The 12,711-nt window shown below is 43.7% G+C and overlaps 1 protein-coding gene across 1 annotated transcript in view; it reads left to right on the top strand.

The window, feature by feature from the left end:
- Window positions 1-12,711, top strand: part of LOC117509461 (multidrug and toxin extrusion protein 1-like) — a 64,760-nt gene that overhangs the window by 22,405 nt on the left and 29,644 nt on the right. Inside the window, exons 4-6 of the mRNA XM_034169161.1 lie at window positions 60-102; window positions 173-217; window positions 1,425-1,522. Coding sequence (XP_034025052.1) covers window positions 60-102; window positions 173-217; window positions 1,425-1,522 — 186 coding nt within the window. The remainder of the gene's footprint in view (window positions 1-59; window positions 103-172; window positions 218-1,424; window positions 1,523-12,711) is intronic.

The following is a 12,711-nucleotide window of genomic DNA, read 5'->3' as shown; positions in this document are numbered from 1 at the left end:
TGTATTCTTTAAACCCACCAAAGTTCTTGTTTGAATTCTGATTCTGAATCTCTTTCTAGACTGGCTCAGCTGTATGTGAAGATATTTATGCCTTCACTTCCTGTAAGTACCACTCCTGACAGTTCACCAGTGGTTCAGGTGGAAAATCTGACATCAGTCTTTTTCTTTACAGGCTACATTTATGTTTGCATTGTTAACAAGATACCTGCAGAATCAGGTCCGTCTAAAAGTACACTCAACAAAAATATAAACGCAACACTTTTGGTTTTGCTCCCATTTTGTATGAGATGGACTCAAAGATCTAAAACTTTTTCCACATACACAATATCACCATTTCTCTCAAATATTGTTCACAAACCAGTCTAAATCTGTGATAGTAAGCACTTCTCCTTTGCTGAGATAATCCATCCCACCTCACAGGTGTGCCATACCAAGATGCTGATTAGACACCATGATTAGTGCACAGGTGTGCCTTAGACTGCCCACAATAAAAGGCCACTCTGAAAGGTGCAGTTTTATCACACAGCACAATGCCACAGATGTCACAAGATTTGAGGGAGTGTGCAATTGGCATGCTGACAGCAGGAATGTCAACCAGAGCTGTTGCTCGTGTATTGAATGTTCATGTCTCTACCATAAGCCGTCTCCAAAGTCGTTTCAGAGAATTTGGCAGTACATCCAACCGGCCTCACAACCGCAGACCACGTGTAACCACACCAGCCCAGGACCTCCACATCCAGCATGTTCACCTCCAAGATCGTCTGAGACCAGCCACTCGGACAGCTGCTGAAACAATCAGTTTGCATAACCAAAGAATTTCTGCACAAACTGTCAGAAACCATCTCAGGGAAGCTCATCTGCATGCTCGTCGTCCTCATCGGGGTCTCGACCTGACTCCAGTTCGTCGTCGTAACCGACTTGAGTGGGCAATTGCTCACATTCGCTGGCGTTGGCACGTTGGAGAGGTGTTCTCTTCACGGATGATGCGAAGGAGATGCGTTGCACTGCATGAGGCAAATGGTGGTCACACCAGATACTGACTGGTATCCCCCCCCCAATAAAACAAAACTGCACCTTTCAGAGTGGCCTTTTATTGTGGGCAGTCTAAGGCACACCTGTGCACTAATCATGGTGTCTAATCAGCATCTTGGTATGACACACCTGTGAGGTGGGATGGATTATCTCAGCAAAGGAGAAGTGCTCACTATCACAGATTTCGACTGGTTTGTGAACAATATTTGAGGGAAATGGTGATATTGTGTATGTGGAAAAAGTTTTAGATCTTTGAGTTCATCTCATACAAAATGGGAGCAAAACCAAAAGTGTTGCATTTATATTTGTGTTGAGTATATTATCAATGAGCATTTGCTGAAATATTTCATGAGCTAAATTCCTGTTATATAGCCAATTCTTGTTCCTTTTAGTCCATCATTTGGCCGCAAGTTATCACGGGCATCTTTGTCAATTTGCTAAATGCCCTCATCAACTACATCGTTCTCTATGTGATAAACCTGGGAGTGGCGTAAGTATCACCTCTTATGCCGCACGCCGTACTGCCGATAATCCTTCAGTATTATCGATGTTGCTACATGACCATTGTCATACAGTAAAACCATCTTTGCAGAGGTTTCTGCCGTTGCCAACGCTATTTCCCAGTTCATCATGGCTGCAAGTCTTTATGTGTACATCATCTGGAATGGTCTCCATAAGGCCACCTGGGGAGGTGAGATCGAGCAAATTTGCGACGTAGGATGGTCAGTTTGCAGCAGTGGTCTAAATTAACCAAAACAAATAAAATATGTTTGACAGTTTGAAGGTGTATATTCCCTTTGTCAGCTTATCACAAAGTAGACAAATTTACTGGGTTAGGGTTAACCCTTGCTGCTTGAGGTTGCTGGTTAACATTTAAATCTCACAACTATACATGAAGCACCAGGACTTTAAAGACTTGGAACTTCTGGAAAGGTATCATTGCCAAACAGCTGTCCGACTTCTCACATGGGTCAAAATCCTGAACTGTTTCCAGACAAGGCAAACTGTAATCAATGGGAGACAAATTGAAAGGTACTACACCTTTAAACTGGAGCTCAAGAATTGAAAACTCAAATTCAGTAAATTTATTCCATAGTTTATAGGCATGCAGATAAGCTTTGTTAGAAGAAATTCTACCCTTTAAATGTTTACAAATCAATTTTGAGGAGCGATAATCACAATGTTACTGAAATTTATGCTTGAAGACATCTATAATCTTTGATATGTTCATAATTCTTCATTACAATGTAGCCACCAAGGGGCGCCTCAGGCAATCTTGGTGGGGAAAAATAGAAAAGTTTGGCATCACTGAGGCCATTAACCTTTTGCAAATAAAGTGACTCTTGGTTTAATATGACGCCAGTGGCTGATGCTAATAATTTTGACAAATACAGTTTATTGTTAAAGAAGTGATCATAAACGTCTGGTTTCTGAGTCAGTTCTGATTGGCTCATTAGAGTATTTGTTTGGTTGATTACACAGGCTGGACTACAGAGTGTCTGCAGGACTGGGGATCTTACATGCGCCTGGCCATCCCCAGTATGGTCATGCTCTGTGTTGAGTGGTGGACATATGAGATTGGTGGTTTTCTGGCAGGTAATTCTTATTTTGAAGTAATCTACGGTAGTCAGTACACGAGTGACATCTAAACAGTTATTTTGTTATGTTTTGTCTACAGGTCTAATAAGTGAGGTGGAACTTGGCGCTCAATCGGTTGTATACGAACTGTCAAATGTTGCATATATGGTGACTGTTGTCTCTACGATCAAACACAGATGACACACAGAATCTCACTGAATGTGATGTTGATTGTTACAGATGTTTGTTCTTTTTAAGTTCCCTTTGGGTTTTGGTGTGGCAGCCAGCATCAGAGTGGGAAATGCTTTGGGAGCCAGAAACACGGAAGAGGCCACAATGTCTGCTAAAGTCGCCATGTTTTGCGCCGGTTAGTACGGACTTTCTCTGCCAACTGCTTCATAAATTTTAAATGAGAGTAAAATGTGCAAGTTGTTGAGGTAACTGGAGTTGTTGTGGTCATCCTTGGCTTGCCTCTATGTACACATAATGCTCCTTATTTCAAAACCTCTTAAGTTATTTCAACATAAAATAACAAACCTGTTGTCAGAGTTTGTCTGCAGAGAATCAGAAAACACATTGTCTGTTACACTTGACTGAGCTGGCACGAGTTCTATTTAAGCCAATATCTTTGATCCATGTTTCCTTCTCTAAGAGGGATTTTTAATTTGTGAGAACTGACTAAGGACTGAAGGCAGAGGATCCTTTGTTCGGTTCCCCGTTGCCATGACACATCTTGCAAGCTGACAGCTGTCAACTGACAGGCCAGTTGGCCTACAGGCGTCAGAGCAGAACTGGTTAATGTTATGATACTGAACAAAATTATAACAGAAAATTGGACATTTTTAAATATTTTGTATGCTTAGTGTTAAGGAAATTACTCACCTCCATCACCTTAGCTTTACTGGTCAGTTTCCCACAGATGACAGACATTTCCACATTCGGACATCTATTTGGATTTCACTGAGATTCATTACAATGTGGGACCATGTGTCAAAATTCACACGCCAGTATCTTGTGTGGCCTCTGTTTGCATCTTGCGGTGCGTTATGTGTCCTGTGCATGTCAAAAAAATAATAACATAATACCGCCCCGACTTGCGGCTGAGGAAGAGGAAGACGGATGTCTTGCTTCAGTTTGAAGTTTTTATTACCACAGAAGTGCCATCACTGAAGCACATTAGCAACACATGGGGAGGGGTATCTTAGCAACAATTTCACAGTCATAACCAGATATACCTATTCTGAGCTGGGGTGGTAGCACATGGTCTGCAGGTGTTTGGGTCGATTGATCGTTTTCCCAAACTGTCAAAACTGTTGTGTCCAGTGGCTGATAGAGAAGAGGACATTACAGCTGTAGTCAACATCCCAGCATTGAGCATGCCAACTCTGCGCTCTGTCATGACTTATGTCATCTGTGGCGCTACAATGCCTGACATTTCAGGACAGTTTGGGGTGGCCTTTTAATCGTCCCCAGTACAAGGATTGTCTGAGTAATGTGCATGTTCTTTTGAAAGTGCTACAACATACCACACCTGTCTGGAGGGGGCAATGTCTCAAAAAGGGAGTGGCAAACCGTTGCACATGTCTAACGTGTTTGTGCATTAAAAACAATAGTACTTACAGAAAAAACTGGTAATCCTTTTACCGCTGTTCATATTTTAAAATTCAGAGTGTTGCGTTTATACTTTTGTTCAGTGTAGTTACTAGTGAGCTTGCTGACAGATCTCTAGTTCTACCTTGGGATAGAACCCTGTCGACTCAGGACTCACCGGAACTGTGGAACAAAATGATTTTCCTGTGGACCCGTTCACATGAAAAATGCAGTTATTTAATATGGTTAAAGTTGGTAAAGTGAACTTTGGCGTTTAATGTACAGTAATTTCTGGGTTTTGACATAAAACATTTTAAGAACATCGCTCAAGCCTGACAGCCTGAACTGTCTTTATAGTGCTGCTTTGCGAGAAATACTTTAATAAATAAGATCATGTCACTGAAACACAGAAGGCTGAAGAAGGTTTCTGACCAAAATGTTGACTCACATGTTAAGACTTTGATTGCTGTCACAAAGATTGTATAATGATTCTGGTTAATGTCGTGCCCTCTAGTGTCAGTGTCCGTGTCCTTGACAGTGATCATTGGCAGCCTGAAGGATCATATCGCTTATGTCTTCACATATGATGAGTGAGTAGTTTATGTTTCGAAGGATCGGTTCATTTGATATCTTGTCTGTTAGGGGTGTTATGTAAAAATGTTGGAGATAAAGAGCACTTACAGGACCATTTACCACTGCTGAAAAGAAATCTCATCTCATCTTCAGCCGCTTATCCAGGATCGGGTCGCGGGGCAACAGCTCTAGCAGGGGACTCAGACTTCCCTTTCCCGGGCCACATTGACCAACCTCTTATTGGGGAATTCCCCAGGGCGTCCAGGCCAGTGTGGAGATATAATCTCTCCCCCTAGTCCTGGTTCTTCCCCAGGGCTTCCTCCCAGAAGGAGGAGCTGCGTCAGTCCACAGTCAGTCAGAGCTGCAAAAAGTTTGTACCTGAGTTTTCAGAGGTGGTGTTTGTGGTTGCCATCTGCCACGCCGGTGTTTGCCAACCCGGACAGTGGGAATACCACCTCAACCGGCAACTTAGCCCCGCGACTGGACAGCAACAACGTCCGAGGCCCAACGTGGTGAATTCACTGAGGCCGCGCGCTGCGTCATTAGAACCGCGCGTCACGAGTACCGCTTCCCCGAGGACTCGTGCAGCCACCGCGCATCCATCAGCGCGGAAACACCGAGGCCGCGCGGCACCAGCGCAGTGCAGATCCATCCCGGTGACAAACAACGCAGGCTGTTAACATCGGCGATCGACAAGCTGCTCATAAGCCGACCATGGGGCCTAAGAAGGTTCTGACAGCGGAGGAAGGTGACGATATTAAAAAGTCTCTGGACTTTTATCAGAGGAGATTTCTGTTGTGAAGCAGCAACAGAAATCAATCATGGATCTGGTGGAGGAGGTGAAGGCATTACGGCTCCAGAATGCCGAGAAAGACCGGCATCTGGTGCAGCTGGAAATAGAGTGGCTGAATTGGAGCAGTACACCAGAATCAACGACGTCATCATCACAGGTCTTCACATCAAACCACGGTCCTACGCACGGGCGGTAACAGATGAGAGCGGAGGGGAGCCCAGTGAACAGGAGGTCAGCTCTGTGGAAAAACAGGTTGCTGATTTCCTCCTATCTAAAGGTATAGAAATGGATTTAAATAACATTGAAGCGTGCCACCCTCTGCCCCGGAGAAATGACGGTGATAAACGAACCGTCATCATGAGATTCATCAACAGAAAACACAGAACAGCACTGTTAAAACAAGGAAGAAAACTGAAAGGGACAAACGTATTCATCAATGAACATCTCACCAAACGGAATGCCGACATCGCCAGGAAAGCACGCTTCTTGAAGAAACAGGGAAAAATCCAGCACACATGGACTTCAAACTGTAAAATATTCATCAAACTGAACGGATCACCAGAACAAGCAAAAGTCATGGCAATAAGGAACATCGAGGAGCTGGACAAATATGAACAATAGTGTTTCTTAAAGCGAGGATCTGGACAGATATGACCAATAAGGTATGAGGACACAAACACATCACAACACCATGACGCAGACCAGAGGAACCTATTCATCTACTACCTATTCATCTACATCTGGAGACAAGAAGGATATAACTCAAAGGATTGCTGATCATGGAAAAGTAGAACTGAGAACATTTAAATACACAGACCACAATGTACTGGACTTGGAGCACGATATAGACCCGGACAATAATTTCTTCTCAAATATCAATGACAGTTGTTGCTATTATACAGATGAACAGTTTAATCGGATCATTAAAACGGATAACAAATTATCAATAATCCATTTCAACAGCAGAAGTCTATATGCAAACTTTAACAACATTAAAGAATATTTAAGTCAGTTTAAAAAATATTTAACATAATTGCTATATCAGAAACATGGATCAATGAAGATAAAGGAATGGATTTTGAACTGGATGGATATGAATTTAATTGTGTAAACAGAAAAAATAAGAGTGGAGGAGGAGTGGCTGTGTATGTGGATAAGAACATGGATTATAAAATAGTAGACAACAGGCTTACTTGTAGTTCCTAGGGTTTTTAAGAGTAGAATGGGAGGCAGAGCCTTCAGCTTTCAGGCTCCTCTCCTGTGGAACCAGCTCCCAATTCGGATCAGGGAGACAGACACCCTCTCTACTTTTAAGATAAGGCTTAAAACTTTCCTTTTTGCTAAAGCTTATAGTTAGGGCTGGATCTGGTGACCCTGAACCATCCCTTAGTTATGCTGCTATAGACGTAGACTGCTGGGGGGTTCCCATGATGCACTGAGTCTTTCTTTCTCTTTTTGCTCTGTATGCACCACTCTGCATTTAATCATTAGTGATTGATCTCTGCTGTCGTCCACACCATGTCTTTTTCCTGGTTGTCTCCCTCAGCCCCAACCAGTCCCAGCAGAAGACTGCCCCTCCCTGAGCCTGGTTCTGCTGGAGGTTCCTTCCAGTTTAAAGGGAGTTTTTCCTTCCCACTGTCGCCAAATGCTGCTCATAGGGGGTCTTTTTGACCGTTGGGGTTTTTCGTAATTATTGTATGGCTTTTGCCTTGCAATATAAAGCGCCTTGGGGCAACTGTTTGTTGTGATTTGGCGCTATATAAATGAAATTGATTTGATTTTGATTTGATTTGATTTTGATTCTTTCTCTCCCGCTCTGTGCTGCCCGGGGCCCAACGACAGCATAGAGAGAGCAGAGGCTACAACAGAGATGTAGAAGGTCTTAAGCAGAGGCCTGCTCACTCCAAAGAATCTCAGTCTCCTCAGGAGGTGGAGGCGACTCTGGCCTTTCGTGTACAGGGCGTCGATGTTGTGAGTCCAGTCCAGTTTGCTGTTGAGGTGAACACCCAGGTATTTGAGCCTGTCCACAGTCTTTATGTCCTCCCCCTGGATGTTCACCGGGGATGAGGTGGTGGTTTCCTCCTAAAGTCGATCACCATCTCCTTCGTCTTACTAGTGTTGAGACACAAGTGGTTGCGCTCACACCAGTCCATGAAGTCTGATTACCGACCGGTACTCCAGCTCATTCACCTCAGACACGCGACCCACAATGACGGAGTCATCAGAGAACTTCTGGAGATGGCAGCTGTCTGTGTTGTAGGTGAAGTCCGAGGTGTAAAGGGTGAAGAGGAAAGGCGAGAGGACGGTGCCCTGGGGGGCCCCGGTGCTGCACCTTACCACCTCAGACTGACAGCCGCACAGCCGCACGTACTGCGGGCGGTCAGTGAGGTAGTTGATGGTCCAGGCAGCGAGGGTCCATCCACACCTGTCTCCTCCAGCTTCCCCCTCAGCAGTGCCGGTCTGATAGTGTTAAAAGTGCTGGAGAAATCAAAGAACATGACTCTCACAGCGCTCCTGCCGTCTCCAGGTCGTGAGCACTCGTTGCAGTAAGTAGATGACAGCGTTATCTACCCCGATGTTGGGCCTGTAGGCGAACTGCAGTGGGTCCCGGGTGTCACTCACCACAGTGCGGAAGTGAGACAGGACGACGTTCCATGGTCTTCATGAGGTGTCAGGTCATTGCATTGTTTTGGGAACCGGGACCACACAGGAGTCTTCCACAGGGTGGGGACCACCCCCAGGCTGAGGCTCATGTTGAAGATGTGGCTGAGGACCTCACAGAGCTCATCTGCACAAGTTCTCAGCAGCCTCGGGGATATCCCATCAGGTCCTGCTGCTTTCCTCTGCCTCAGCCGAGGAGCTGGCCTCTCACCTTGGTTGGAGTTACAGTGAGGGAGGGAGGGGGAGCTGGGTGTGAGCTGAGGGGGCTGTGCTGAATACAGTCACGGGGGGGGGGGACGAGGTCCAGGGTGCAGTGAAGGTGACCAGGGGGTAGAAGGTGGGGGTCAGAGGGACTGGAAGGCTGGCTGCTGGAGACATGTGGGGGGCCCGGAGCAGGTGGGGGGGCAGGCGTGGAGGAGCTAAAACGGTTAAAGTAGCTGTTTAGCTCCTCTGCGAAACGAGAATCCTCATCTGCAGTCCTGCTGGCACCCTGCCCAACTCTGGAGGCGGTCTTGAGGCATCTCCACACGTCTCCGACGTTGTTCCGGGCCAGCTGCTCCTCCATCTCGGTGAGAAAGAGCACGCGTGGGTGTTGCGTCTGCAGCCGCATGACTGTGCTTTGAATCTGCTCAGGCAGTGGCGGCGTCTGCAGAGGGAGGAATATACTTGCAGAGCATAATCACACTTCCAAACTCCTGTGGAGATAATACGGCCTCATGCTCACCGCGAGTAGCTCCACATCCGAGGAGCAGATCTGCTCCTTCACGTGAATATGAGACCCTCTGCACCATTTCTTGCTCACTTAAACGGCGAGCCCCCCTCCTCTCTTTTTTCCGCTCTCTGCTAGCGTCCTGTCCCGCGCGGATGAGTGTGAAGTCGTCCATGTTGATTAAAGAGTCCGGAACTGTTCATCCAACCACGTCTCCGTGAAGCACATGAGACTGCAGTCTTTATACAGCCTCTGGAAACGGGTTAGCGCTGGATAGCTCCTCTGGTCTTGTTTGTGGAGGGTCTTACATTCCCCATGACCACAGACTGAATATAAGTCCTTCTCCGCTTCTTCCGGCCACCCCTGCAGCCCCTACGTTCTTACGAATGTCTGCAGGTATGTCCGGGTGCCTCAGCATAGCGGGGACCCGGCCCATTGTGCATTGAGTCTCTTAGTCCAAGCAGCTGATCCCGGCTATAAACAATGGGACGTCCGGAGTTGCAGACAAAGGGATTCCCCGCGCGTCCTCAAAAAGTGCAGAGACCATCATAAAAATAATCACAAGAGTGACAAAAATGGGTTTCCCATGTGCATACTTGCACAGGGTACCACCCACTGCAAATAAAAACAAATAAGCACCATTAAAAAGTATTAAAAATAGCGAAAGTAGGAAAAGAGGGAACAGAGCTGAATTAACAGGCTGCTGCTTCAACAGCGCCATCTTGGAGAAAAAAAGTGTAACCACCCTGGGGTGGTAGCTGTAGCCAAGTGGGGGTCAATGAAGAATTACACAGAGGTCAAATGTAAAAATGCTCCAATCATGTTGAAAAAATTACCACATTATTTGTCTGATCATAACAATTCCAAAAAGGTATAATTGGGACTATCTATGACTTGAATGTTATGTGGTAAAAACAGCAAAAATGGTAACAAAGGTCAGTTTCAGTTTATACAGGGGTCAAAAGTTGAAGTTGCTCCAATTTCAGTAAAAAAAATGATGCAAATTATTGGTTGAAATAAAAGGATTAATAAATGAAATAGTTTTGACTGTGTTGAATGTTTGGTCTCCAAAGTAATGGTCAAACTAGGTCGATGTACATTGGATTCTATGAGGTATGACATATGTTACCCCATAACATGATAACTAAGTATAGATACTTATAATAAACTATTGCTTTTTAGAACCTTTTTAACCTTGACCTTTGTATAATTCTTCATTGACCCCACCCTGGGATGGTTAGCATACATTTTTGTGTAGGCCATGGTACACCGAGGCTGCATTCTAAGTGTTGTTTCATCACCTTACGTCGTACCGAAAACCTGCTTGGGCCATGGACTACACTTACAGTTGTTTCCTTGTTAAAGCAAGATAATTATTGATTTATCCAAGCCTGAAAACACAAACTCTCATCTTTTACAACACAGAAATAAATAGTTAACTTGTGGAACTGTCTCAGTAATGTATTGAAATTGTTCACTTCTCTGAGTTTAAAAAAGCTTTAATATGTACAATATTTGAGTTTTTTCAGAGCTGACTGTACTTCCTCAGGAGGCTCAGATCTTTTAATGTCTGCAGAAATATATTACAGATGTTTTATCACTCATTGGTCTCCAGCATTCATCTTCTACAATGTAGTGTGCTGGGGCAGCAGGCTGAAGGCAGCTGACGTGAACAGACTCAACAAGCTCATCAGTAGAGCTGGCTCTGTCCTGGGGGTTGAGCTGGAGTCGTGGTGGAAGTGTCAGGAGAATGTTGAGGAAATTGCTCAGTATCCTGGACAGCACCGTCCTCCCCCTGCATGCCACACTGGCATCCTGTCAGAGCACCTTCAGCCACAGACTGAGACCACTGAGGTGCACCACAGAACACCATAGGAGTTCTTTCCTACCTGTGGCAGTCAGACTGTATAATTCCTCCCCCTTCTGCAGGATTAATACATAATGAACTGAGTTATTCAGTTACTCAGAGCTATGTGCAATACTATTGAACATCTTGTGCAAATGTCTTCCACTCATTTCATATAAATTTGTTGTACTTATTGTAAAAAAAAAAATAAAAATCGGGCTGATAAAGTTGACTTATCTTAAATAGGACCAAAATTGCACAGTAAATGCAACAAAATGGAAATGGTACGAATAATCCATGTCACGTGACATACAAACCACCAATCGAATGCCAAAGATCTGTTCAGGTGTGATATAAATTAGCTGATTACAGAGGTGGGCACAGTTCCGATAATCCGATAAACCATAATTATCAAAGATAATGTTTTCATTATCGGATTATCTTTTTAGATAACTTTAAAAACCATTATCGGAGTAATTATCTTGCGATAAATTTTTATCTGATAACGTGGTAATAAAGCTGAACAGCTAATATATTTATAAAACTTAAAATCAGTTGAGCACGTACCTGTTAAATGGTTTCGTAGCTGATGTGTAGTTCTACCCTCTGCAAAACAGAGAAGAGCTGCTTTAAGAAAAAAGCGCTGTATCCTCTGCAGGCAAAGGAGAACTGGTCCCCAAAAAAAAAAAAAAAAAAACTAACTTCTTTTAACCCCATACTGATACGCGGGGCAATATCACCCAAGTCATCCAGAGGCATACATTTTTAACTTGTGGTTCAACTTTTAACCAAACTAATGTCAGACAAGTTATTTAAATATAATGTCATGTCTGAAGGTTTTATAAAGTGAAAATATCAGATATATGTTTTAGTTTTTAAAGGTAATGCACTAAATTTTAAGGTTTTAGTGTGGATATATGCTGTGCCCAGCAGTGCATTATGGGTAGGATAGGGTAATCTCAGTACATTCACGACATGAGAAATACATTTGAAACACTCTGATCAGGCTCTGCGGACAACAGCATTAAACTCTAGTGCCTAAAACTCTCGTGAATATATTCTCTGGGTTTATAGACGTTATTGTGTCTGCGTTTATTAAATTCCACGGATCTTAAATGTAACAGACACGGGTTATCTGGAATTTTGTTTTGGCAGGTTTTCAAGGTCTCTACTGCCATCTACTGGCCAGTAGTGTTCATTCGCCCTATTGATGTATCCTATAATCCCATACGTACCAGAGAGTCGCTGCAGTCAAACAACATATAATCAACACGAATGACAGTTGGAAATTAATATTATACTACAAAAATGTATTTTTTTATGCTTTTCGTCACGTTAATAAGAGACTGCATGCATGATACCCTGAAAACTTGCTAAACAATTATAACAATAATCCGTGTCTGTTAAGTTAATATGCATGGAATTTAATAAACGCAAACCGAATTTCAGATACATTATATATATTAGTCTTGAACAAAGAGGAGAAACAGTGTTGTAAAGAACAATAATCAAGACGTTAAAGAGCAAACTTTATTTTAACCCCAGAACGACAATGATCAGGAAGCGATTGTAGCTCACAGCAGCTCCCATTGAAAATAACGGCGAGACAGCCTGTGATTATCGCATGTTTACATAAAATAAACACAATAACAACGTCTATAAACCCAGAGAACATATTCACGAGAGTTTTAGGCACAATATAAAAATAGTTTTATGTTGCGATGTTAATGGTGTTGTCTGTGTGCAGCGGTTAAAGTGCAGCATGATCAGAGTGTCTCAATGCAGTTCTCAGTGTTACTGAGATCTCACAGCGCGGCAACCTCTCCGAGGTTTTGCGGGATTTGAAACGTCAATAGGGCAAATAGCCAACATTTATGTGTCAAGACAATATTGATTGCACGTTTTACAATATAATAAACGTGCACAATA

This window comes from Thalassophryne amazonica, chromosome 4 (assembly GCF_902500255.1).
Source record: "Thalassophryne amazonica chromosome 4, fThaAma1.1, whole genome shotgun sequence".
NCBI classification, from domain to species: Eukaryota; Metazoa; Chordata; class Actinopteri; order Batrachoidiformes; family Batrachoididae; genus Thalassophryne; species Thalassophryne amazonica.
The sequence above is the reverse complement of the archived record's forward strand: the minus strand, read 5'-3'. Positions and strand labels throughout refer to the sequence as shown.